Raw genomic sequence first — 26,774 nt, 5'->3', positions numbered from 1 at the left:
GGCAGCTGTAGAGAGTGATAAGGTCCCCCCTGAGCCTCCTTTTCTCCTGGCTAAACAACCCCAGTTCCCTCAGCTGCTCCTCTTAAGACTTGTGCTTTGGACCCTTCACCAGCTTTGCTGCCCTTCTCTGGACACGCTCCAGCACCCCAATGAGTGTTTCCAAGTTGTGTAAATTGTGAAACTTTCCTGGAGATGCTAGTCACAGTGATGCTTTTATACTCTCATTGGCCAATGTCTCTAAGAAACAGTTTAGGTAGGAGTTGTATTTTAAAGAGGAAAAAAACTTAATATTTTGTCTTTATTAGTCTCCTGGCATTGATCAGTGGAATTCTCCCACAATTCTTGATATAATACACAAAGTAGTATTTGCATAGGCATTTGCCTTTCCCTTGCAAAAACAGGCTGTGGATATGCCAAAGTTCTTAAAATTGAAGATGTTATTTATTCTCAGTAGCACTCTTGAGGGTGGTGTCAGCCCTTGCATGCACCATGCAGAGACTGCTCTGTTCCCCTTCGCTCCTCTCAGCTGTCTGGCCAGGTCAGAGCTTCAAATGCTTATCTATTGTAGGCAGTAACTCTAGCTTTCAGGGGTTCCCACTTATTTTTTAGCTTTTAATTATGGTATTCTCTTCTGTGGTGAGATTTTTTTTTTATTGGTGGTGGGTTGGTTCTGAACAACACCAACACCACCCCACCCCCAATCTGCTTGGTTCTGGACCTTCTGCTCATGGTACAGTTTTTTTCAAGGTTCACCCTTTTCCTTTAAGAAGTTTGATTCTTACTGCTGTGAAGTAATCTTCAACTAAGTCTGTGAGCTTTAAAGTTTGGACACAGAGTGACAGCTACATTTCATTATTGTGGTACAGGCATGGAAATTCTGTTACATCTTTGGCAAATGCATTTGCAGATGCTTTGAGCCAGATGCAAGAGAAGGGTGCAAGGACAAGCTTTGATCCTAGACCTGGCTGTTCAAAGTTTTCTCACTTCAGCCAGTCTTCTCGTCAAGGACAAACAAGACTGCTGCTGATTGTGAGACCACTGTGCATTTCAGGGACGAGTTCTTAAATGAAGCTATTTCTGTTAATACTCTAGCTAATTTTTACTAAGTATGATGGCTTTGCTTTCCTCATTCCATTAAAAACTGCTCTAAGACTTGTTAGCTTGCAGAGAGCCGGAGAGGCATGTGTATGTGTTTTGACTTAACCCCAGCTGGCAACTAAGCATCACACAGCCACTTGCTCACTCCCTGCTGTGTGCCTCCCCCCTCCCCCAGCCCCGGGTGAGATGTGGAGAGGATCAGAAGAGTAAAAGCAAGAAAACTCATGGGTTGAGATAAAGATAATTTAATAGGTAAAGCAAAAACTGCACACACAAGCAAAGCAAAACAAGTAATCCATTCACCTCTTCCCATGGGCAGGCAGGCGTGCAGCCATCCCCAGGACAGCAGGGCTCCATCATGCATAACAGTTACTTGGGAAGACAAATGCCATCACTTCAAACATACCCACGTTCCTTCTTCTTCCTCCAGCTTTATATACTGAGAATGACATTCTGTGGTATGGAACATCCCTGTGGCTAGTTCAGGTCAGCTGTTCTGGCTGTGTCCTCTCCCAATCTCTTGTGTCCCTGCAGCCCTCTCACTGGCAGGGCCCAAGAAACTGAAAAGTCCTTGATTTAGTATAAACATTATTCAGCAACATCTAAAAACATCATCAGCGTGTTATCAACATTGTTCTCACACCAAATCCAAAGCACAGCTCTGCACTAGCTGCTAAAAAGAAAATTAACTCTGTCCCAGCTGAAACCAGGACAGCATGGCAGGCAGTTTCCTCACTTCCAAAAATTTTGATTGACGCTCTTATATACAAGCCATAGAAGGGAAAACTTTGGGTTACTCTTTCTCAGTGGATGTAGATGATGCTTTGGTAGCCCTGCTACTTGCTCTAAAGTTTTTAGTATCATGTCGCAATGCTTTACAGATGTCAGTGCCATAATATATTTGCCATACGTAGAGCCACTTTCTTGATTGCTCATACTTTTTCCAGTTCAGTAGTTACCCAGAGCTGAGAGAGTTGCTTTTCTACTGGGACTAAGCCTCCAGTGACATATTCTGAAGAATGCTGCAGGTTAGTTGTCTCAGACATCTGCAAATCAGAGATGTAGAGTACGTTTCATACCCTGGTGGTACTAAGGCAAGGACACTAGAAGAACTTGTGTAGCTACCTGCATCTCTAGTCTGCTCCTCAGATGATGTTTGTTTCAACCCTCTTGAAAGCTTTGGCTTAAGCAGTTGTCACAGTGTGAAGGAAATCTTACAGCGTAAGACTACAGCACTGTAGGAGTGGTTCTACCCAATGAGTGAGTTCAGATGGCAACTGCATGCGTAATAGACTCTGTTGTATCTCAGGGATATGAAAATAGCAAAGACTAACGCTTTCTAAAATTCTTTGGCTTCACATATAACTCAGACTCAATCAGTTCTCAGTAATACTTGAATTGGGACATCAGGGGATTCCTTCCCAGTTGCTGGTTTTTGTCTGCTTGGCGTCTTTTTGTGTCATGAACACAGCACAAAAATTGTCTGCTGCATAATAAATTTTCCTCTAATGCAAGGCCTGCTTTTTAGGGATATAACTCTGGAGTTACTCTGCACAATAAACATCCCTTCACTTTGCTGATATGGCTGTTATCTAGAGATGTGCCACTAAAAGATGTTTTGTTGGTTTGGGGTTTTTTTTTCCCCAAGGGTATTTAGCTGGGTGGTGTTTTAACGTTCTTAAGAATTCAGTGACTACCTTGGTATCCTTTTTGGAATCTTTCCTCTGGTTCTAAGATTAATTTTTCTGAATGTTTTTTTCAGCCTCCTGAGTTTCAAAGACATATTAAGACTTTGTAACTCTCAGCGGAGGAGACAGCAGTTCCACTGCAGCAGACATTTTTTGTGCTTGGTGGTCATTGCACCTCAGACATCACCTCGTATCTTTGCTTAGGAGATGCTTCCCTTTAGCTCTAATTTCTTCCTCCTGACACCTCTTTGGGATCAGTCCTGAAGCAGTTTCACTGTGAAAGGAAGTATTCAACATTCTGTTCAATAACCCCTACATTTAGTCTGACTCCCTAGCAGCCTTTAGCCTTACCATCTCCATCTCTTTTCAGTTACCTTTTTTTTTTTCTTTAAACAAAAGACTGAAATAACAAACACCTACTCTTCTAAGCAGAGAGATATGGAATTAATCCTTCCCATCTCAAGAAAAGAATTTACTGCAATTATTTTCTCATGCAAAAGAGAAAGATCTTGGATCAGAGAAGTCTGGATGCCTGTATTTGCTGGTTCAAGATAATCTGCAAGCCACAATGATACTGTGTCTTCAGTAGAGATACTGGCCCACATCTCTTGGTTTTCAGGACACTTCCTTGTATATCCTCTGGCTGAAAACACCTTGCAGTCTGTAGTGATCTGGTCATTATCATTGAGTGCCATTGCACCTGATAAGTTCTTATGCATAAAGTATCCCTTTAGTGGTATAAAAGAATAGCTCTTTTCTCTTCATTAGTTAAAAGCTCCCTGCAAATCACTCACTTTGACATTAGTAAATATAAAAAATGTCTACTAACCCCTATGCAAGCTCCTGGAGAATAGCAGAACAATTCTGGACTTGGTTTCTACCTACACTTAACCTTCTCCAAGCTATGATCTGTACAATGGATTTTCCCTACATCCTCTTCCCATACACTGATGAGCTTCTTGGGTATTCTGGGCCATATAATGGCCTTCCCCTGCGTTGAATCCCATGCTAAATTCCACTTCCACTCCTTTTCAGGCATGTCTTCAGATTATGTGGATTCTTGGCTAGTGTTTCATCAACATACTAGTTACGGTCTCCCAGACAGTCTTCTCATCTGTAAGTTAAAACATCCTGAATTGTATCTGAAGAACACTGCTTGACTTGAACCAAAGTCTATGTGACAGTCAAGGTATTCTGAACGTCATTGACTATGCAACTTGTCCTTCCATCAGAAAGGCATGTTGTTGCCTGGTTTTAATTACCTTAACTTTAATTATAATATGTGTTAGTTATGTGAAGCAGGGAAGATAGTAAAGGGCAGAAGTACAGTTGGAGAGACAGAATTTTCTATAGAAAATGGGCAACGAAGAACGCTTTTAGAATGGGGAAAAAATAATATTAATCATAGATCTAGAATGGATTTGTCTCCTGTCATGTAAGAAGTGAGTTGTGCTTAAATATAGTATCAGGGGCAAGTTCCTGAGTAGGATTATACAATGCTGTTTTCTGCATTGCATAGGATTGGATTTGTGGTTTAAGGATGACATATCCTACCCAAAATTGCAATTTAGCTGCTCAAAATATATACGTTTCAGATAGTCAAGTTGTATTTTCCAGGACTGCTTAACACTATGTGTATAAATACATTAGGTTCCTGCCTGCCTAGCTGAGACATTTAACTTGAGTCACCCACACATCTTAATTTAAATTAAAAAATAAAATTTAAAAAAAGTGCTTAATTTGTCTAGATACCTGAACAGCCTCCTAAATTCTCTCTATCATTCCCAGGAGAAGCTTTAAAAGGAGAGCTGGATTGGATCTATGACTGGTTTCATCTCATGTGAGAGTGGTCATTACTGTCCCTGACTTGGTAAGAGTATTCAGTTGGTTATGCTGTATTAGAGCACTGATAAATATGGGTGCAGCAATCAAGCTAGCTACTTTAAACCTGTTTTCCACTTTCTAGGGTAGAAAGGACTAGGCAATAGAGGGAAAATGCCTTTCAAGTAACCAGGACATTAAACTGGAAAGACACATACCTCATTTTCTAATCAGTAATTCTGGAGATGATTTTATCTAATGACAATGTGGTGGGTTTTTTAATGCATAATTATTTTCTGGGATTAAGATCTGGAAACTTAGTTCTGCCATTGGCAGCTAATATCTCATTTTCTGAATAAGATTTGGCTTCCTTATTTGCTTGCTCAGTTACAAGTGTTTTCACACAAAATGTTCTGCGGCTTAAAGCTTTTGATTACTGCAATAAAAGAGATATGAATTTATTCCTCTTAATCTGGCTTCCATCCTTCAATCAGTCTTTCCATTTCTCAAGTGAGTTCTCCAAACAGCAGGCTGTTGTTCAGGAGGCAGGAACCATCCTTCCTTTGGTGCCTATACCTCAGAGATGGTAGACAGAGTTAATGTGTAATATGTGGAGGCCTTCTAGATTTCCTGTTGGCTTATTATATATTGGTATATATATCCTATGGGATATATTTACTAAGGAGATTATTTTCCTTGGTAGAAAAAAAAAAAGTAAACGGACTGTGATTTCTGTGTATTCTGTGGAAATGCAGCTGTTGAGCTAGGTACAGTGATACCCCACTTGCTGACCTTGGAGACTGCTGAAGTGACGATGTTACTCTCTTCCCAGCCATGCCCGTTTCCTCCCTTTTCCTATGCTTGAAAACAACATTTTGGTGACAGCACCGATATTTGATAATTAGAATTTTATAAAATTTTATTCCAATACTGTGTCCTAAATTCTCTGGATATCTACAGTTAGCATATTTTAAATGCAGGAGAAATTACTGAAATTATTGAGTACCTTGGTTTTTACATTATCCACCTCTGAGGCAAGCAGGTATCTTTATTACTTGATAATTATAAGTTCTGGTTCAAAGTCTAACAATTCCGAGCTATCTTTTCAGAGCTCCCTGTAGAGACAGCTAAAGATCATCTCATTTCTCCATCCCTATTCAAATCACTGTCTACCCTTTGCCAAATACTTGTTAAGAGAAAAGGAGCCAACTTTATTAGCTCCCTTACTGTCTCTGCCCTTCCTCTTGGCTGGCTGGTCTAATCTTTTTGCTGTGTTGTAGAGAGTAAACAGATTCCCTTCTCTTTTCCTTTTCGTGTCTGTAGTCCCTTCCACTCCCTCAAAGGAACCAGCAGAGATCTGTGTTTACTCAGTGTTTCCTTTATCACAGAAGATGATATAATTGTCACACACCTTATTTTCCCTGATAAAGATACTCATGTCGATTTTTTGGTCATAGTGATTTAATAATGTTGATGCCATAAGCCCTGTAGGTGTACCTTTACTGTTTCTTTATTAAGAAGCCTGATATAAGAGGAACACACAACTGAAAAGCCTCCTGACCCTGTGAAGATCAGTTCCCTCACAAAGCTTCCAAATGTGACTAGTTTGTCTCTGCTTGAAACTGAGGTGGCACCTCCAGTTTAGTGAATGTAGTTTTCATTCCCATTAATTTTGTATTTCCGAGTCCAAATCAGAAAGTACATAATGTGTGGATTTCAAAATGTTATTTCATGTTTGTACCTCCAGTTGTTTAAGCTAGTAACTTCAAATAACTGTTGTTTGAAGCATCATACCAAAGCAAGTAATTTTAAAAATCAAGTTTCCAAACCTGAGGTCAAGAAAAGGAGGTGAATGCAGTCATTCTTTGTCTGTTTGTCTATGATTCCTATTTCATCCCAGTAATTTCTAAACTGCTCTCTGATTTGAGACGAATTTCATAGGGGTACAGATATTTGAAACATTTGTAACTTTCTGCACATATTATGAAAATGTATGTCTTTGCAAATGTTTTGGGCAATGGAAAGGTTACGGTGTTGATTTACATGTAAATAGATACAGGAAACCAGAGAGGAAAGGCATCTCACAGATATCCCAGTTCTGGGAACAGCTTTAGTTAAACCTCACAATTAACCATGACACAAAAGCCTTGAGAGGACTAGCTTTAATTAGTTTTAGTGGTCACCAAAAAATTTAGTGTTTTCTGCAATACTCATTCCTTTACTGGCAAGAATACTTCTCAAACTCAGACATGGACAGTGAAAGTAAATGCTGGCTAGAATTAATTTTAGTATTTAAATTTAGACAGGAATACATAGGTAAATATGAGGTTTTAAAATGCTGCTTATAAAATTATGAGGAAATCTAATTTTGTCTGGAAAATAAGTTTTTCCTTATGATCTAATTTAAGGCATTTAAATTACGGATTGTAGAAATGATGAAATATTAGAATTAATAACAAGTTGTGAAACTTTTGTGCATGTAAATCCTTGCTTGCTACATACATTTGCTAAATTAATACAGATTCTTTTATAGGCCAAAGGAATGCAGCCTTATTTATCTTTCCTCAGAGTGTTATAACAGAAGGGCAAATAGCATCACATTTCTTCTTAATAAATTTTGACCTGAGTAGTTTTTTCGATTTTCTGTAAAAGTTTATTTATTCTATGGAAGTAATATACATTAGACTAATAGAAAAAACTTTCTATTGCAAGTTCTAAATGTGGTCCTGCAAAAAATCTCATTTAACTTCAGAATAACTACTTAAAGGACCAAGACTTTGAGAGTGGGGGCCTCCAACCTCAACCTTTAAAAGACATCCAAACTAGTAACTTAGGGGTCTGCCCCCACTCCCCGATTAACTTGGAAAATTAATTTATGCAGGTGCAAATTTAGAGTAGGTGATAGCAACAAATAATGGTATAACTGAAATAATTAATAGAAACATAGAATGGTTTGGGTTGGAGGGGACCTCTATAGGTCATCTAGCTCCAACCCCCCTGCCATGGGCTGGGACGGCTCCCACCAGACCAGGTTGCTCACAGCCCCATCCAGCCTGGCCTTGAACACTTCCAGGGATGGTGCATCCACAGCTTCTCTGGGCAACCTGTGCCAGTGCCTCACCATCCTCACAGTGAAGAATTTCTTCCGTATGTCCAATCTAAATCTGCCTTCTTTCAGTTTAAAACCATTGTCCCTTGTCCTGTCACTACAGGCCCTGGTAAGAAGTCTCTCTCCATCTTTCTTATAAGCCCCCTTTACAAATAGAAGGGCTGCTGTAAGGTCTCCCCAGAGTCTTCTCCAGGCTGAACACCCCCAGTGCTCTCAGCCTTTCCTCACAGGAGAGCTGTTCCATCCCTCTGATCATTTTTGTGGCCCTCCTCTGAACCTGCTCCACTAGATTCATATCTGTCTGTCCTGCACTGAGGGTTCTGGAGCTGGATGCCGTACTCAGGTGGGGTCTCAGGAGAGTGGAGCAGACGGGCAGAATCATCTCCCTTGACCTGCTTGTCTCGCTTCTTTGGATGCAGCCCTGGAGGTGGTTGGCTTTCTCATCTGTGAGCACATGTTGCCAGCTAAACATCATCCTGATGTTTAGACTTTTTTAGGTATGCTCATGTAACACAAATGCATCCAGAATGCTGTTTTCAATCTTGGATATCAAATTGTTAGAATAATGCTGATAAATTAGATGGTACTTGTGTAACAGTAATAAACACTACTGGAATTAGTGACACCTTAAATTTTTTTACTGCCAAATAAGAACAGAAATGTATAACTTGGTAGAATTGCTAGCAAAGAAAGGGTGCATCGGGTATCATCTATAAATACCTGAAGGTTACAGACAACAAGAAATAAGAACTAATATGTAATCTGAAAATATAGGGGAACAACACAGAGAGGCAAAGAGGGGGAATTGACACATTTTCCTGTGTATGAGATGTAGTTGGTTATAGAAGAGTTTACCCAAGAAATTATTGGAAACCCCCTACCCAAAATGACGAAAACTGAATGGGAAAAATACGGGAAAAATTGTCTCCAACAGCAATGCACTGGGTAGGAAACAGGCACATTGAAGTCCTCCAGTCTTTACTTAGTACATCTTTTTTTCACTTCAGTGGGGAGTTTTGACTTTCTACTGAGTGAAGGATGAAATGATCAGTTTCTAGGCTTCAGCAATATAAATCATCAGTATTTCTGGACTGTTGAATATTTAGTAACATTTCTGTTCAAAAGTAAACAACTTCTCTGTCAATGAATGTTAATACCTTTTTCCTGCAGCATGTCTGTTGAAACACATTAAGTAGCATAAATGGCAGCAGACGGGAAAATGTTGTTTATGCACATTCACATTTTTTGCAACAAATCCTCTTCTGAGGAATTTTATTGTTCACAAGGGGGGAAAATGCATCTACAAAGAAGCTCAGCTAGAAATAATAAGGTGATTATTACACTGTGTATTATCTGTACCTCCCACTTGATAGTTCATATATCTTAATTCTTCCTTTAAAACTGTGAAAAGGAAAATCAAAACCAATAATCTGTCATTCATGGGCTTGGTATCCTAGCATAAAACATACTTAGGCATTTGGTATCATAGCATAAATTGCAGTGAAAATTTCACTTTTAAGTACGTGGCTGATCTCTGACTCTTGCAGTGCAAACCTTGCTGCTTCAAATCTCCAGTAATGTTTTGAGGCGTGAAAAGCTCCTGATGGTCGCTGTTGACACCTGTTTCTTAGTTTAGTAAGTGAGTACTGGTTAGTATGGTGTGTATCACTGGTGGAATAATATACAGGAACTGCATGAGTAGCTCCTATATTGTATGAGGTTTCTGAGTCACAGACTGCTGTACATTGGTCTTATTACTACTGCAGATTGCCAACATTATTTATTATTTCATTAGCATCTGATTTCCTTCTTGGATTCAGCAGTGAGATCAACACAATAAAAGGCCTAGGCTGTCGTATTCTTTCCTTCCTTCCTTTCCTCACCCATGCACAGCGACTCATTTCTTTCATTTTTGGCACGTCATAATTTAATATTTACCAGTTGTAGCTTGGTACCAAAGGAATAATTATTTCTCAATCGCTCAGCCTTCAGGGGGTTCTCCACTTGTGTCTGGGGGAAAAGGGCAGGCTTTGGTCACCAGGGGTGAAGGCTTCTGTGTTTCCTTTGTAAGGACAGCTCTGTTGTTAAGGCAGGGCACTGTGTGTTGAATTCTAATGCCTTGGTGCGAGGGCCAGCCTGTTCCGAAGCGGGCCAGCGCGGGAGGTGTTGGCTGCGGGTGACAGTGCCACAGCCCGGGGTCTCCCCCGACGGGGGCAGTTCTGGACGCTGGCAGTGCACCGCTGCAGGGGAGCCCAGCAGTTCAGCTCCAGCCAGGGCAGAACACCTTATCTTCCCAGTACCTACCAGGTTGCTTTTCTTAGCAGCTGGGAAGTTCAGGTACCATTTCTTTAAATATTTATAATTTACTGCCACAAAATACTGTCCATTCAAAAGCAGGTGGTTGTTTCTGTGCAACAGAAGTACTATTGGCATTCATTTTATGTGCATTTGGTACATTTTATAAAGTTAAGGTATAAAATTGATGTGTGCATTTAATAGGTTTTATCCTGAACTGGTAAAGGGCTATGTAACAAAGGCAAGTTTAAATATAGAACATTCATTTTCAAGAAAAATTGTAGAAGATGTTCAAAGGTAGCACATTATGATAGGTACACTAAAATCATAGAAACTGTACCCTTAGTTCTGGTGCTAAGGTTTTGATTTTAAATTAGCACTGGATTAGTTATCTGTCTCTGTCAAGACTATAATAAAGAGCTTTTGTTACAATCCATCATAGGGCTTTTGTGTTAGACACTGTACGTAGAAACTGTGAACAGGAAGACTAGATCAATGCTGAGAGAAAAAATGTCATCAGATAAAACATAGGTCTCAAAAAGCAATTTCAAATCACGTAGTATGTTATGCATTAATACATTTTTAGCCTTTGGGGAATGGAGGAAAACTTGTAATAAAAAATTAATCTGAGCATTCTTGGCTGTACCTAAATTAGAACCCAGGATACTTCCAAAATTGTTTTTAATCAAATGACCTGACAGGAGCTCACTAGGAGAAAACTAATGAGTACAGGGTGATCTGAATAATATTTAGTAATGATGGTTAAGAATTTTTGCAGCTCTTTTTTTCAAATCTTACACATAATAATTTTAAAGATTTCTGTTTAGAGGTAGCCGTATGTCTGTGCATGTATGTAATACAAAGACATTATGCATCTTTCATGTTTTTTAAATGAACTTCTTCAGAAAGCTTACTAGAAGTGTAAGTTCAAGGAGTCACTATTTTTTTTCTTTATTAATAGCCTAACAATAAAGTGCAATGTAGTTCCACATGATTTATATATTTCTCCATTAATATATGGACACATATGATACATCTTTCCCCCCCCCCCCCCCTTTTTAAAGTAAGGTATAATTAGAGCTTGTGCCTGTTTGGGAGCAATTATTCTCATCTTTTCTATGAATTATTCACAAAACTTTTTTTTTTTTAAGTTTTCACTGTAGTTTAATACTGTAGTTTCAATAGTGGAAGGAAAAAACTGGTGGTTAGTATTTGGTGCCCTTAAGATTTGTATTTGGAGTTGAAGAATGCAATTATGTTCTATTCAGTTTCTGATTGTTTACTGTTTTGTAAACTTGAAATATCACAGGTCATGAAGGGATTGGATCTTAATATATGTAACAAGTTTTAGTTTACAATTCTATTTCTCAGTATCTGTAAAGGAAAATACCAATTCTAATGCCTGGAAATCTTTAGTGGTTTTTTTGTGTTTTTTTTTTTTTTTTAAATATACTTAGGGATATTTATAAATCAAATTTTATTTTTCATGTGTTCGGAGGGATGTGGTGTGGTGGTGTTGTTACATATATTTTGGAAGTAAGTTGTTATACCAAAAAAATTTCACTATCATTTTTACTTAAAATACCTAATGTGAAGGAAATTTCTAAGTCTAAATGTTTCTTGCTGTAGACATGTTAAACAGTGTCATGTCTAACTTAGTTCATTGAATTTTGTGTATGAGCCAGAAATACAACTGGCTTAGTGCCTTATTGCCCCCAGCAGTCTGTTGTTCAGGGTGGGTAGTGTTGAACCTGATTTTTTTCAATTTTTTTTTTGTTGCAAGAGCAATTAGATTAAAATAGGTTTTTTATTAAGACAAAGAAATGTTTTTACCATTCATAGCAAGACGCAACAAATAACTGTAGTTACGGTGTCTGGATTTTTCTTTTGCTGTAGATTTGTTACAGTTGATATGAACAACTTACATTTAAATGACCCCGTAGCAAGGTAGAAGCTGTTCGTAGTGGGGAAGAACGAAGGAAGCAACATGGTTAAAATAATCCATACTTAACAAATTGACAAATCAGTAGGTACTTTTTATATTCCAGAAATCAAAAGTGAAAACAAATGAAAAAAGTTATTTAGCCTTATAGAGAGAAACTTTCTAAAAAAGCAGCTGTTTGTAAGCTGCCATTCTCTGAATTGTTTGTGTTTGAATTCCACTTCACTAATAGGAATTCAGCTTTACCAAAGGGATGAGGTTTGCAAATCCACACGCTGTTCATTTAACCCTATTGTATTTTGTACCTGTGTTGGGAAAATGAAACCAGTATTGAGCTGAATATTCTCTCCTAGGTTTTAAGGATGCCTTAGGTTTTTACTCTGTACACATGAGCAGAGTGAAATCTTTCATTAGGGCTTGAGGGGAGGAGAAGGCTGTGTAATGATGGTGACAGCCTCTGTCGTCTGCATTCTGGGACAAGAGGGGCCAGTGGCAGCACAAACAAAATGCAGGTGGGAGGAATTTCAGACAAGTGTCTAAGGACCCTGAGAAAGCCCAAAGCTATATAGTGGGTTGTAGCCAGAGACAAACTTAAAAACATCTTCCCCAACAGAACTGGAGTGGTATGGAAGCTCCGAGGGCTGGACTCACTCAGTAGAAGGTGGTTGCTACCTGCTATGATGCCGTATTTTTGTTACAGGTAGCTTGTTGACTCGATGCAGATTGCAGTGTTTTACTTACGGAAAATACAGTTGCATCCTCTAGAACTTGAGGTAGCCCATGTAGTTATGAGTTGGTATGTCAGCTTTATGCCCTAGAAATGTTGCTGCTGTTTCTATTAATGAAGTTGTACTTGCTGCATCGATAGTAGGGGGTCATATTTTGTGGTATTATCCATACTGACAATTCTGCTGTTGCTGCCATCACCAGTCATCTCAGTGACAGTAACTACTATTTTTTTGAAAAGCTGATTTTTTTCCAGCATAAAAAAATTATTGCCCTTGTTTTCATTTGTTTAGCTAAATAAAGGTAAAACTTAGAAATCTTGGCAATGAAGTAGATGTAGCTGCAGTTTGTGTCTGTAATTAAAACCATGATTTCCAAAAGTTTTTTTTCCATGTACTTTGAACATGAGTGTGCCTTTGTGTGTGCTGGTGTGCATGCATGCATGGGAGAGAAATTGTAGTCCTATGATACACATCTGGGAGAAAATTGGCTGGATGGTAGTAACTGAAAAGTAATTTTTTAGTACTGTCTGTAATAATGCCTTGGAGATTGAGTAGAACTCAAGTCTTACCCATTTTTGTGAATCTGTTGTCTCTTTTCTGCTTATCTGACGTGACAGATGTACTGAGATGCTTACAGGTTGTTTTATAAGAAAACAATAATTGTCAGAGGCAGCTAAACCAATACAGAAGTCAGTCAATATTAAATACAGAATAAAAATGACAAATTCCTTGTAAATACATTTTGTACTTATGAGTTAGATTTTTTTTTTACAATCTGTTCATTACTATTTTGCAAATCAAATACTTCCCTATACAGTGTTAGTGAGAGAGACTTCTGTGGCCCATTGACATATTAATCCATCCCTGCATAATGTTATCTTTAGTTCAGCAACAGAATATTTAGAGCATGAGAGACTGATATTGGTATTACTTGAGGAACAGTATTTTTTATAGTTGTGACTACAAATACAATAAATATTTTATTAATTACTCTCTGGTTTAATAAAAAACAAATTATCAACTTATATAGCCTATATAGGCACTGCTCCTTACGTTGACCAAATGTATAAAAACTTTTTGGAACAGAAAATCTAGTATAGATCTTAAGATGTAAAGGATTGATTTTATACTCATTCTTATACAGCAGTGATGTCAACATCAATTTCTAGTAATGTATTTTGGATTTATTTCCTTTGACACTGCTTTTCAGTTACAATAAGGTCATCTTTTCCTAGTCACTTGCAGTTAGAAAATCTTTTTAGAGTTGCAGAAGACTGAGATTTGAGGGAATTGTTCCAAAAAGATCTTTCATTCTGTGACATGGTTCATAACGGAAAGGATTGCAAAACTTGAATTTTAACAGATTTCTGTTGAATTGTCAATTTAAGCTGTCAGTTGTCATCTTGTCAGTTCCAAGATGGATCCTCTAAGGGGTGTTAATTGCCTTTAGAGTTTTAAAATGGTTATGTTGACTCAGCAGTAGGTGGTAGCAGCCTACTTTCTTGAAGGACACCATACTGTTGGTGTCTTGTTTTTTCCTTGAGTTTTTACCTGGGCCTTGGATCTTGCAGTGAGAGCTGGAGAGAAGCTGCATGAAGTCTTTGTACATTTGCCTTTTCATAGTAGTGTATTACAAGATCCTCATCTTTGGATTTTCTGCAACTGGTACAAGATGATGTCTTACAGTATAATGAAAAGAAAATTTTATAAGAAGGTGAGCTTGTTTTGTTAACTGATACAATTCTGATTTTACCAGAATCATTAACATGTTTGAGGATTTTTATTAGCTGCTTTCATTCTATCCCAAAGTCTCTGTAGTGTAGATGTAGTTAGTACATGATTTTGTAAGCAAATATAAAACCTATTATATATTCTATTTCTCTTTCTAAGGGTGGGTGGGGGAAGTGTTAAATTGATTGTTGTGTTTCAAACTGTGGTGTGTGCTGCCAGCAGCTAGAACGTGATCAATACATGAGGCATATGAAAGGCATTGCTGTTGCACACTGTTAAAGGAAAATTACAGGAAGTATGGTTATATTAAGGCATAAAGATATGCTATAAAAATGGCTGGAATGAAATTTAACTCTGTGAAAACAAGGGCATTTACTGTTGCATTATTGATGTATCATATAAAAATTACAGATTAATGTCTTTCATTAATGCTAAGAAAATAATGTCAAGTTTAGTAAAGGACAAAATGTAACCTAATCAGAAGTAAACATCTGCTAAAAAAGACATGTGATTGTGAAATTTCATTAGTCTTCTGAAAGTAAAACTGAAGTATAGTTTAATTACCAGTTAAACCGTTGGGCAGGTTAGTTTTCCCCACTTTAATGTTGTGCTTTCATTCCTACTTGTCTTGCTGTACGTGCTAGAAAACCCTGAATCATTATTGTGACAACTGACATTTCAAATTTTGCACAAGCTTCTAGTAAGAAATGTAGCATCTCTCCACACATCTTGCAATTCTGAATTTTTTCTACAGGAGCGTGTTGAAGGGAAAATGATGGCTGTTTCCTATGCCAGTGCTCCCCAGGGCCTTCTCTTGGCACCAGCTGTGGGGTGAAACCGTGCTGGTGGGAGCCGTGGGAGCCACACGGTGCCTGCCAGGGCTCGGCGTGGGTGCCAGGGCTCGGGCAGCTGTCTCGGCTGTCGCCAGCAGTGCGTGAGAAGTACGAGACAGAGATAGAAGAGTATGACCCATAAGGCCCCTAATAGCTGCAGAGGGCTGTGCGGCACACTAAACAACTTGCTGTTTGAGAAGTGTGGTCAAATCTCGTTAAGGCTGTTCTTCTAAAAAGGTATTAACTTTTCATTAGTGCCGTTGTTCTGTGGTTTTTTAAGTAATAGGAATTAATTGAAAAAGCAACTGGAGCAGTTTTCCTGGCTCCTAAAAAATCATTTATCAAAGCATGATAGATTAATGAAAACATTAGACAGTCATTATGTACACACATTCGTATTCTCTACTCATACAGCGTATGTATGGGGAATGGGGTTGTGCCAGCCATTGTGCAACTGAAGTAGCAGAGGGGTTTGTAAAGAAGATTAGAGTTGGCTTCTCAAGTGGATTCAGAGTGCTTCAAAGGATGCATAGGAACTGAGGGAAAAGAGCTTTCAACAGTGGCTCTGCGAAAGAGATCAGCATCTCTTTGTAAAAAGGAGTTTCATTTTAAGATCAATATAAAGCATTTCCAGTTAACTCGAGTGTAAACTAGTGCTGCTTCTGAAGAACTGCCACAAAGATCTGTATGGGACAGTAGGGAAGAGGAGATAGTTGTGTGTGAGGACTTCTTTCCCTTCCCTGCGTTTCGGGCTGGGGAGCAGTGGGGCTGAGGAGAGAGCGAGCTCAGACCTGTGCCGCGGGAGGAGAGCTGTAAGGCGCTGCGGAGCTGTGGTGTAACCTTTCAGCCTGGGGATCCTCTCATGCACTGACAAACTGCTTCTCTCTTCTGCCTGGTTGGGCTTATGAACAGCTTTTACTTGGAAGCAGCATGGTAACAGGATTTTATGATCTAGGAATGAATTTTTCCTTTGCTGCCCAAGTGGCTTGGGTAATGTATGTTTTGGGAGCAGGGGTGGGTGTGTCTGTGTTGGGTTTTTTTGGGTTTTTTTTTTTTTGCTTTTAACCTAAAAGATACACTAGATTATAACTGTCTTTGTTTTTTTCCTCTTTCACAGCTCTAAAGCTGCATAATAAATAGTGATTTCCAAATTTTTCAGCTCTCTTGATAAGAACTGCATTAGGAAAGATCTTTTATAGGACCGAAGAAATTGTTTGTGTACAGTAAAGTTCTGTTTGCTGTTGCACACCTGTTGCTCCCCCATGCTGGGATCGCTAAATACGATTGGGGAGGAATCATCAAGACCTTCTAGTGGTTGCAACAAACTGCAAAGAATATGTGGTCCGTAGTGGACAAAATACTAGCAGGTACTTTTGTTGTGTACAGCATCCTGTGGCAGTGAGTTTCACAATTTATTAAACATTGTGTGAAATGTTTAATTTCACTTTAATTTTCCTTTGCTTTAAGCATGTTTGAGTGATACTTGCCTTCGTTGCCTCCTTCTTCTTGTTTTGGTGGGAAACGGAGAAATACACTCTGTTCAGGCTTTGCATAATTTTCAAACATGATGCATGATTTGGAGGGTGTCAGTTTTATCTTCTGTTGTTTGTCTCCCAAGTTTATTCTTGTTGTAAAGCTGTATCTTTTACCATACTTACTATTCCCTCTGCTACCTTTTCTTGTTATACTACATCTTTGGGTAGGGCAGCCACAACTGCATTATTCAGATACTAGAAAATGGTATTTCTGGGGTTTGGAGAGGAAAAAGATCAAAGAGTAGATTTTCTTCAAATTCTGGAGAGGTCAAAGCAAGAAAATTTGCATTGTCTTAACTGGACTTTTATTCATGTTCAGAGTTGTACATTTTGAGGTCCGGGGAGTTCTGGCTTAATCTCTGCTTGCGCAACATCTTTTATGCCTACTGGAGAAAATGTTTGGGCCAATACTTGTCTTTTCAGCTATTTTGTTACTTGTTCTGTCCTAAGGACAAATGAGACTGGTAGAAGGCAGTACACACTCAAAACACTGTTACTTAAAATCTAGCGAACAGTTGGCTGGAATTACTTTTAAGAATATTTTTTTTTATTGCTATTACAGTTTTCTAAAGAATCTGTCACTTAAGCATCTGAAGCTTTGTGATCTATACATGCTATAAATCGGGCAGTTCTTTTCATGAGTGATAGAAAATCAAAGACAGAGAGCAATATCATTACTTACTAACATCTTGATTATTTAAGAAAACAAAAGAAAAAGTGCACTAGCCAAAACCCACTTTCATGCTTGTTATTTTTTTTACCTTTATAAGCCATATATATATTAGATAGAAATAAGGACTATATCAGTTTCTTTCATGTGTAGATGTTTACTTTTCTGTGATGTTTCTTTACATACTTGTTTGGACTTCTTTTTAAGACTTACCTACTGTGCTGCTTATACAGCAGTATCACTAAAGCAGTAATCAAGAAAGGGCTTAACTCTGGAGTTAATATTTAATTGCTTCAGTAGAACATTGCTCACATATCATTTGTTGAGTTTCTTTGACAGTGACAGAATGGTTACTTTATTTTCTCTTGGGGAACTGCGATAACAAACCTGTAGTTAAAGGTTTCTTCAGGGTCTTATAGCTGGGGGGAGAGAGGTTGCATGTTCCTAAGACAGCAGAAGCTCTGCTGGTGAGGTCTGTTTGATCTCTCTTGCTTCGTGCTACACCTCTGTCTTATACCAGCAGGTCTAAGGTCTCACTTTAATTATAGACGCTTGTCATTGCTTCTATCTGAGACACTGTTCAGATTTGCACTTTTTATTTCATTTAGCTTGTATGTAGCAGCTAGCTTTTTAGTACTTAGGTATTTAGGGACTAGAAAGATTTGGGGTATTCCTAGAAAATAAATATAAAAATCTGTTCTTATACTTTACCCCTATGCACACTTCTGTAATTTTTACTGTTAATATTGAGAAACTTAAGTACAAAAATTTATCAGCTGTATAGTCTTTCCCTTAAGCCAATGACTAGAAGAATTATTTCGTTGGGTTTTATTCCTCAAAAGCATAAATTATTTTTGATTTTTCTCTCAAGAAGTTAAAGGTGGTAGGCATAGTGTTGAAATGCAATGAATCACGTCTAAGCAGATCCTAGAAACCCAGAGGTGTTTCTCAGGTAAACTTAAAGATCCTGCCTGGGTCCCTCAGCTATGAACGCTGGCTTCAGTGAAAGAATATACTCCCATGAGAAGTGGCAAGGAGAAATCTAATCAGTCTGCAAGAGGAAAATACTCCATTACAGTCGTCTTTGACTCTTTTAATTCACTATGCTGTTCTAGGTCAGCAAAATTTCAGCTCTACCACCATGGCTTTGTGTTATTCTTATCCAAAAAATCTCTGCATTTCGACCAAGTAAGGATAACAATGGCTAAATACATACTGTAGCGAAGATGCATCCTGTGGTGCAACACAAAGCCCTAGCTGTTCCTTGCGAACATTTTGTGGTAAAGTTTCTAAGCAGGGGACAGATGAATCTGTGGCAGGCGCTCTGGCTGATGGACAAGGACTGCAGGCTGTGTTGCAGAAAACTTGTCTGCCGTGCTGTCTGGAGAAAGTGTAATCTCTTCTGCAATGGGAAGGGAGACCAAGCTGTACCAGTATCAAGTGTATCTGTTCTCTGCATGTCAAACGGCAGGTTTGCATTTGTCATTCAGAGTTTTACATGACAGATGATGGAAAATTACAGAATTTTAGGGAATCCATTTTTTATGAAGAAAAGTTTTAGTAGACCAATCTTAATAAGCAGCACTAATAAGACTAAAGAGACATAACTTGCCCCCTGGGAAACTCCTTCCATTCAGTGCCACGAGTACAGAAAATTACAGGCCTGGGATTTACAGCCTGAGGGGATCCTTACGCTGTCTGTAGAACTAGTAGAGACTCTTGATCAATTTAACATGTGTGGATCTGGAAAGGTGTGGAGGGGTGGCATTTCTGAGTGGAGGAGGACTTTGCACTACAACTTTCCTGCGGGGACTTTTGTATTTACAAGGTGTCATCTTAGCTGAATTTGTCAGTAGCAGTGTAGATGGAAGGGAAACGTTCTTTTTTCTTACTTTGATTAGGTATGATTTAGAAGTAATGTTTAGACTAGAAGGGTGACTCCTGCTAGTAACGTGACATGAAATAATGAATGGATCATATCTACCTTTCTGCTGGAATAGGCAACTAGTTTGACTTTGACTTCACAATAAACAGAATTTGTTGTTGGACTTTGCCTGGCCTGAATGAGGAAGTAGTCCATCAAGAAGGAAGTCATTCTTTAATGATTTCAAACTGCAAAGACTTGCCTGTCTCTTTTTTTTCAGGGCCGGGAGGGGGGAAGAAAAAAGCATTAACTGTAAAAAAATCACTTGTCACTTCACTGGCATCTGAGTCAGGTAAAGGTTTAAAGCGAAAGAATGAAAGTCTTTCATTGGGCAAAGAAGAAAATATTTATGTACTCAGAGCAATTAATTCCATCAGTACTTTGGAGGTATTTTTATCTTGTTAGGATTAGTCGAATTTACTTTAGACATCTGAATTTAAAATATAATTAAACTTACAACCGTATTTTGTCTCCTTTCTTCACAGGTTTGCTGGTCCTCTGATACATTTCAGAATGCCACTGGTAAAAAGGAACATAGACCCCAGGCACCTGTGCCACACAGCTCTGCCGCGAGGTATCAAGAATGAATTGGAATGTGTCACCAATATCTCCTTGGCAAATATAATCAGACAACTGAGTAGCCTAAGTAAGTACATGGTCCCAGTAGCTGTATTTAGAACTAATGCATTTTACAGTCACAGTTTTTGTGGTTGAAGTAGGAACATCTTTCCAAATTCTCAGTAGAAAATCGTGGGTGAGCCTTGAATGTATTCCTTTGGTGGCTGCTGACTAGCATGGACTTCTGTGAAAGAAAGCTAGGAATATTTCCAGCAGCACATCTTAAAACTGTTCAGCCATATATTTCTGTTACCAGTGGGATATGACAGAAAAAGCTATCTGGTTAATGAAGTCAGTAATTGCTAACCTTAGAGCAGTTCTTGAGTAGGGAATATGACATAATGAGGAACATATCACTAAGTTCTGTTAACGTAAACCCTTGGTCGTGTTGTGGTCATTCAGAAAAAAAAAGTAGTTGCCTTTTCAAATAATAAACCCAGTAATGTAATTATCATGTAATATTTCAATCAGGTAAAGATTTTTCTCCCGTCTGTCAACAATTTTTCCCTTAGTGCATTTGAGAGGAGTGAATACTTCTCAAGCTCTAGAACTCTAAAGGGATTTTTCTGAAAAGGCTCATGTCTGGATTATTTTTCCTTCAAGTTACAGCAGCTTTAAAAAGTTGTCAGATGAACCAGCATGATAGCATTTTGAATTTCCCATACTACAAGTGCTTTTTAACCACTAGGACATTGGTAAGACTACCAACATACTAAAGTATGAGTGTATATACATCTACAATGTGAAAAGCTTTTCAGTTCTGTCAGTATCTTACAGTTATAGGTGATGTAGCCTAATTCGTTGATTAGATTAATTTGATTATTGGTTTGATGGTATACTGTATGGTGACTGTTTTGGCAGCCTTTCAAAGCTGTTAGGGTGCTATTAGGTTGAAGACTCTTAATTGAGGACACTGAATTATGCAATGAAGAGGGGAATGCTTACAGCACTTAAATATGAACATTATTAGTATAGCTGCTGCAACAGCAAGGAAAATAACTTATTTAAATTCTTTACAGTGAACCAAGAGTATATGAGATAGGATGCAGTATAGGATCACCGTCTGTGGTCTTGCTTCATTCTAACAAAAGCCCTTCTCAGACTCGTGTACTACCCTCCTCTTCCAAGTCACTCTTATTAATACTGCATTCATTTATTTTAGTTTGCTTGTTTTAAAATTGTTTGGTTATATACTCCATCTAGGGGAATTTCCTTTCGTAGGTGACATACCAAATTTACATATGATATTTTCATTTGGAAGTTTCGTTTGACCTTAAAAGCAAAAAACCAATCACTGAGTTCTAACTCAGCATGTGGTCTCAGTACTTACCTGTTGAGATTCAGCTGCCTTCACTATGTTTTCTTGATACACAGAGCTTATGCCTGACATTGTGTGTACAATTGCTCAGGAGGAGGTCAGGATGAAGCAATAGTAGAACAGAAAGAACTCAATTAAAGGAGAAAAAAGGTGTCAAAAGAATATTTATTGAATGCTGCCGCATTTGTTACATGCCTTGCCATATATGCGTAGCACAGTTGCAGAGAGGTGCTGTCAAAGGAATGTAACTAAATATGTAAACTGCCTTTCTGTAAAAGGAACATGGTTTTGCATGAAGCTTGCATGCATGGAGATGAGCCCTAAATTAGCTGTTTTCACTTGAGAGTTCTGTCATGAACTTGTGACTCACAAGTCAGTGGTCAAAAAGGTATGCAATGTTGGAAATTACAAGGAAGGTAAAAAAGGACAGAAAATGCACTAGTCTGCTCTGCAACAGCAAGCCCAGAATAGGTCATTCAGAATTTTTCTACAAGTTAAACACTGATGAGCAGGACCTGTTATTTCAGTCATTTGTTCGTTCCCTCCAAATAGCATCATGGTGTTGGTAGGTTTTCTACAGGCAATGCTTATACCAACTGAAGTAAGGTTTTGTTTTATACTGTGTGTTTTTTACAAAAGAACATTTTTACCTACAATTAAATAGAACGTTTTACAAAATAGTCCTTATTTCTCAGCAAGGTTAAGGATTGCTCTATAAAAATGGAGATCATGTTACAAAGGTATGAGTACCTGTGCAAGTATTTTGTTCCAGAATCCTTCCAGCTTTTCTGCCTGTTTATGCTAGCAGCAGTACAAATTCAAAAAGTTTTGGGAGTCCTAGCATGGGAATTTTGTGTCTCATGTGCTTAAACCCAAATAACCAGTCTTCACTTCGTGTGTCACTGTTAATGGTGTACAGCAGGGCCCGCTGACATGCAGATAAATTTTAGTAGTTGCCTGTGAGTCACAGCCAGCAGGCATGGTTTCGCAGCAGTCCCCTGGCAACCAGCTTCTCTGCAGTCCTTCCCTTCTTGTTTTCTGTGGAAAATGTGTACGTTTGAGAATCAGCCTTTAAGTTGTAGACAAAACGAGGCTTCACTCTGAGAGTGGAAAGTGAGTGTTCTGGTAGGGTTTAATTTCCTTTAAACTAGAGCTGCTTTTGCTTTCGATGGTAAAGTTATGCAAACTTAGATGAATGGTTTTTGACCTGATTAGCACTTTGTCATTTCTGCCTCTCAGATTTTTCAATTGCCAGCTCTCAAATAGAGGATTACTCTCCTGCCATTATGACTCTCAAGACCAATATAATTCTTAATCTTTCTTCTGATATATGGACAAAGAGTGCTGTGATTGAATTTGAAGCCTCCAGTAGTTTAAACGATACCAAAAAACCCCATTATTTAGAAGAGCTAAGTGTAGAGTTTTGTCATTAGATCTCCATACTCAGAGATATTAATAATTCAGCTGGATTAGTCAAGCAGCTGGATCTAATGGGGTCTGCTTTGAGCAGGGTGTTGGACTAGAGAACTTCTGGAGGTCTTTTCAATCTGAATAGGACTGTGTTTCTATGATCTTGTATGCTATGTGTAAGTAGGACATGCATGCAGAAACAATACCTATTAAATGACAGGAATTCTGTTTTCCTGTGTTTTAATATGAAATGAAAAGAGCTTTACATCAGTATGTCAGCAATAGCTGCTATGTGTCTCCATCTAAATTCTCAATCCTTTCATAGTTTATTTGATGTGTTGCTTTTAATTGTTCAGTTTGAGAATTTTTTTGACCTTTAAAAGTAGAGATGAAAGGAGATTTATTTCTGCTTTGAGTGATAGTTCTTGCCTTTCTCCCTGGAGCATGAAAACACATCAGTCTGTCTTGATAAAACATACAAAATTGCCAGCAAGTAATTTCCCCCCCCTGTCTATTCCCAGTCTTCTCTAACTTCATAAAAGGATCTGTCTTCTGACAGCTTTTCTTAGCACTGTGGCAACAGAAACTCTGGACAGCAGCAACAGCTGGTTTAGTTTCCTAGCCGTTCTTCCCTGTATTTCTTGCTTTCTGACCGTACCTGCTCTGAAGAAGTGCTTACCTTTTTTTTTCAGCAATGTTGCAGATACATTACTAATCCAGTACTGCCTGAATTTGTATATGTTGGTGTATGTGGGGTTATAGCATTCCAGCATATGTGAAACACAACTGAGAGCACTGTGCAGCTGTGCCATTGTTAGAAGATGGATAAATAGTTCTCTTGTGTGCATATAACTTCCCCATTTTTTTCACAGCTATTGACCAATATTGTTTTTCCTTTTATTCAGCTGTTCCCTGTACACAGAATCTCAGTACCACATAAGAAACCCAACTGATGGGTTTTGTTCTTGGCCCTGGTCTCTGACACCACCATCTGAAGAGGAGAACATTTCTCCTTTTGAGTACGTTTCTTTAATGAATATTTATATTGTAGGCATTCAGAACCAGAACTTTTATTCAGTCATAGCAGGATGTCATTTCCCTTTTTTTCTTCTACCTCTGTATAAAGAAAGAACGCTGCATAACTGTGTTTGGTAAGCTAGAGTACCCTTTATGTTAAGTGACAACAATTTTCAGTTAAAGTTGAACGTTCAGTAGCTTTTCCCCTCTTTCTGTCTTTCTTCGTACTGTTTCCTATGTTTATCATGTTCTCCTAGTTATTTCTTTTCCCCACCCCTTATTTTGTTTCATTTTCAGGAGTGAAACCCTGACTTTCGAGTGTATTATTTCTACACACACACCCCTTTTCTCCCCTTCTGAGACACTTTTAACTTTTCTTCCTTATTTTTTGCTTACTGTGCCATCCTCTAGAGGTTTTTAAACACTGCTCATCTTGTGAGAGACGTTTTCTCACCTCAGGAAAACCTTCAGATTGCCACGGCTTAAGGTGTTAACATTCAATAAGTGGGAAATGTTTCTCCAGGAATACTTATCAGCAAGGTGTCTGGAGGCTGCAATTAATGTTTAGAACCAGGCCTTTTCAGTTCAAAGACCAGCCTCTCTCTCTTCATCCTGTTGGGACAACATCTTCAACATGTGGTGAGGCCCCTGCTCATTATTTACTTTATTGCAGGTAGGTCTGCCGATCTGCAGCTGAAGCTTCAGTCACTGTTCCAGAACCAGCAGAATCCCAGCAGGTCCTGCCCTGGGAATCCTCCTTCTCACTGTGCTTACAAGCATATTCAGTATTCTCTCTGAATTTTCTTCATTAGTTATCCCTCTTTCTTCGTTATTACCATGGTTGCCAGGGAATGCTTTCTCTAGTGTTCTTACGCACATGGGGTGAGGGAACTGATGGACTTGAAAACTAAAAGCTTACTCAGCTTTTCAGAGACCCCCATTCTCTCAAAGGCTTCTAATTTCTTGATGTTGTCTCCCCAGCAGTGTCAGTACTGGCAGTGCTGTTTTGTGTCCACCTCAAATGCTAATGAGGGGATGAACAAACGGACAGTAATTCCTCATTGAAAACCACTATGTGTTAGCAGAAAAAAGTTCTACCTGTCCTTAATTTCCTGCCTACACAGAGCAGTGAATTCGAATGATATTAAAAAAGGAAAGGAAAAACAAGACTTCCCTGTGAAATGAACTCTAGGACTGGTGCCTTCAGGTTCAGTGCTCAAGCAGTCTCTTTCACAGATTTCTGAATGGATAATCTCAGCCAGTTTACTTGATGGGCTCCTCAGTTTTAGATAAGAAATGGTATCTCAGACCTCCATGACTGGAGATTTTTGAAGGCTGACTTTTTCTTGGATGGCAACAAGAAGCATCAGACGTGCTCCAGAGATGGCCTTTAACAGAGTTTATTTGATACTTTTGATACCCTCATCAGGTTGTCTGATAAATGCCTGGTTCAATATTGCTGGCTAAAGGAATCAAGTTGTCTCTTCATTGCTCTGGTATTCCTGTTACAGTCCTTAAATCCAGTCCTTGTAGACTGCCCTTACACCTCTGTGATGATAGATTTCTAATTAGCATCACTGAACTAGATTTTGTAAATCATTTTTCAGTTTGCTCAGCCATGGCTGCTAAAATTCTCAAGGGTCTACCAAGATTCTTATCTCCAATCCTTGGACAAAGTTCAGTCTCCTAGCTGCTGAGCTGTGAGACTGAAATGATCCTGATGAGAAACAAGCCTAGAGTTTCAAGTGAAACTCAGATATACCTTGATTTTTGCTAAAACATTAAATTAAATAAAATTAATGTACTGAGGCTCTGAAGCTGAATCAACAGGCAATGGATATGTTAAATTATGGGTCAGAATTAATGGAGGAGGAAAAATGTATTAATAGACTTAGGATAAATTTCTTATTTTGCTGCATAAATGGACCCTGGTTATATATTGTTAGGGCTTATGTGGTAACTAATTATCCTGAAAGAATATTTTCTAATATATACACTGTATTGTGTAGGAAGGAGCAATTCAGCAGTGAATAATGTAATTTTGCATAGTGTAGGTATATTGGGAAGGAATTGTGCAGCAGGACCATGAGACTGGTTTTATGGCTGCTTTTGTTCTGTGCTGTTATTTTTTTAGAAAATGTTCTGGGCAAAAATATTGTTTAGTGTGTGAATGGTATTGAAATAATAGAAATCAAGGAATGATAGCGTATAGGTAGGTAACAGACTGAATTCTTAGCTTATTCTTTCTGGGATTTTGTCAATTTCTACATCTTTTTTACAAATCAAATTGCCAAACCTATGTTTTTAAACTGTAATAATATTTTGAGGTTTATGTATTTCAATATGTCAACATATTTACTATTTTAATATTAAAATAGCATTCAATAATATTTAATTAAATAACAGTTTTATATTGCATTTAATAATGTCATGACATATTTAAAATATATTAAATATTTTCATAATTTAATTCCAATTATAAGTATGTTGGATTAGATTTTGTTTGTGTACGTGTTAACCCTGCCACTCCCCGCTGAGCTCCAGAAGCTTAACAAATTAGTTAAGGCTAAATTAATTAAGATAACACTTCTGGCAACATTGAACAATTGTCTCATTTTGATTGTCCCACTTGATGCATCTTGCATTGGCCAGAGATTTGCCAGTCATCCTCCTGAAATTTCCAAAAGCGGTGCTGGTTTATGGCATTGAGCACTTTAGGTGCTCAATTTGTTTATCCAGATAGCTACTTAAAATCTAGATCATGGTTCCTAGAGGCTGCCATAACCAATCTGTGGGGTGCCGTTTCCAGTTTAGATGCAGTTGAATGGTTTGGAGTGTTTGGTTGTCTTTGATTTTTTTTTTTGTTTGTTTGTTTTTTTAAATGCAAAAGGATAGTAAAGAAGTGGCTTCTTCCACCAGTCCTGCTTCAGGACTCATGTCCCACTCCTTGTCCGAGAGCCTGTAACTAAATATGGTGTTAACTGATGTAGTGTTATAAAATGATTAATTTAAGTGCCCTTTCCTTAAGTTTTCTAAT

The 26,774-nt window shown here is 38.3% G+C and overlaps 1 protein-coding gene across 2 annotated transcripts in view; it reads left to right on the top strand.

Annotated features, from left to right (window-relative positions):
* WASF1 (WASP family member 1) overlaps window positions 1-26,774 on the top strand; it is a 99,805-nt gene that overhangs the window by 50,440 nt on the left and 22,591 nt on the right. For both annotated transcript variants that reach the window (XM_037393025.1, XM_037393024.1), the window contains exon 2: window positions 19,860-20,020. In XM_037393025.1, coding sequence (XP_037248922.1) covers window positions 19,888-20,020 — 133 coding nt within the window. In that variant the 5' untranslated portion in view covers window positions 19,860-19,887. The remainder of the gene's footprint in view (window positions 1-19,859; window positions 20,021-26,774) is intronic.

This window comes from Falco rusticolus, chromosome 6, assembly GCF_015220075.1.
Source record: "Falco rusticolus isolate bFalRus1 chromosome 6, bFalRus1.pri, whole genome shotgun sequence".
Taxonomy (NCBI): Eukaryota; Metazoa; Chordata; class Aves; order Falconiformes; family Falconidae; genus Falco; species Falco rusticolus.
Note: the sequence above shows the minus strand (reverse complement) of the source record. Positions and strands in the feature narration are given on the sequence as shown.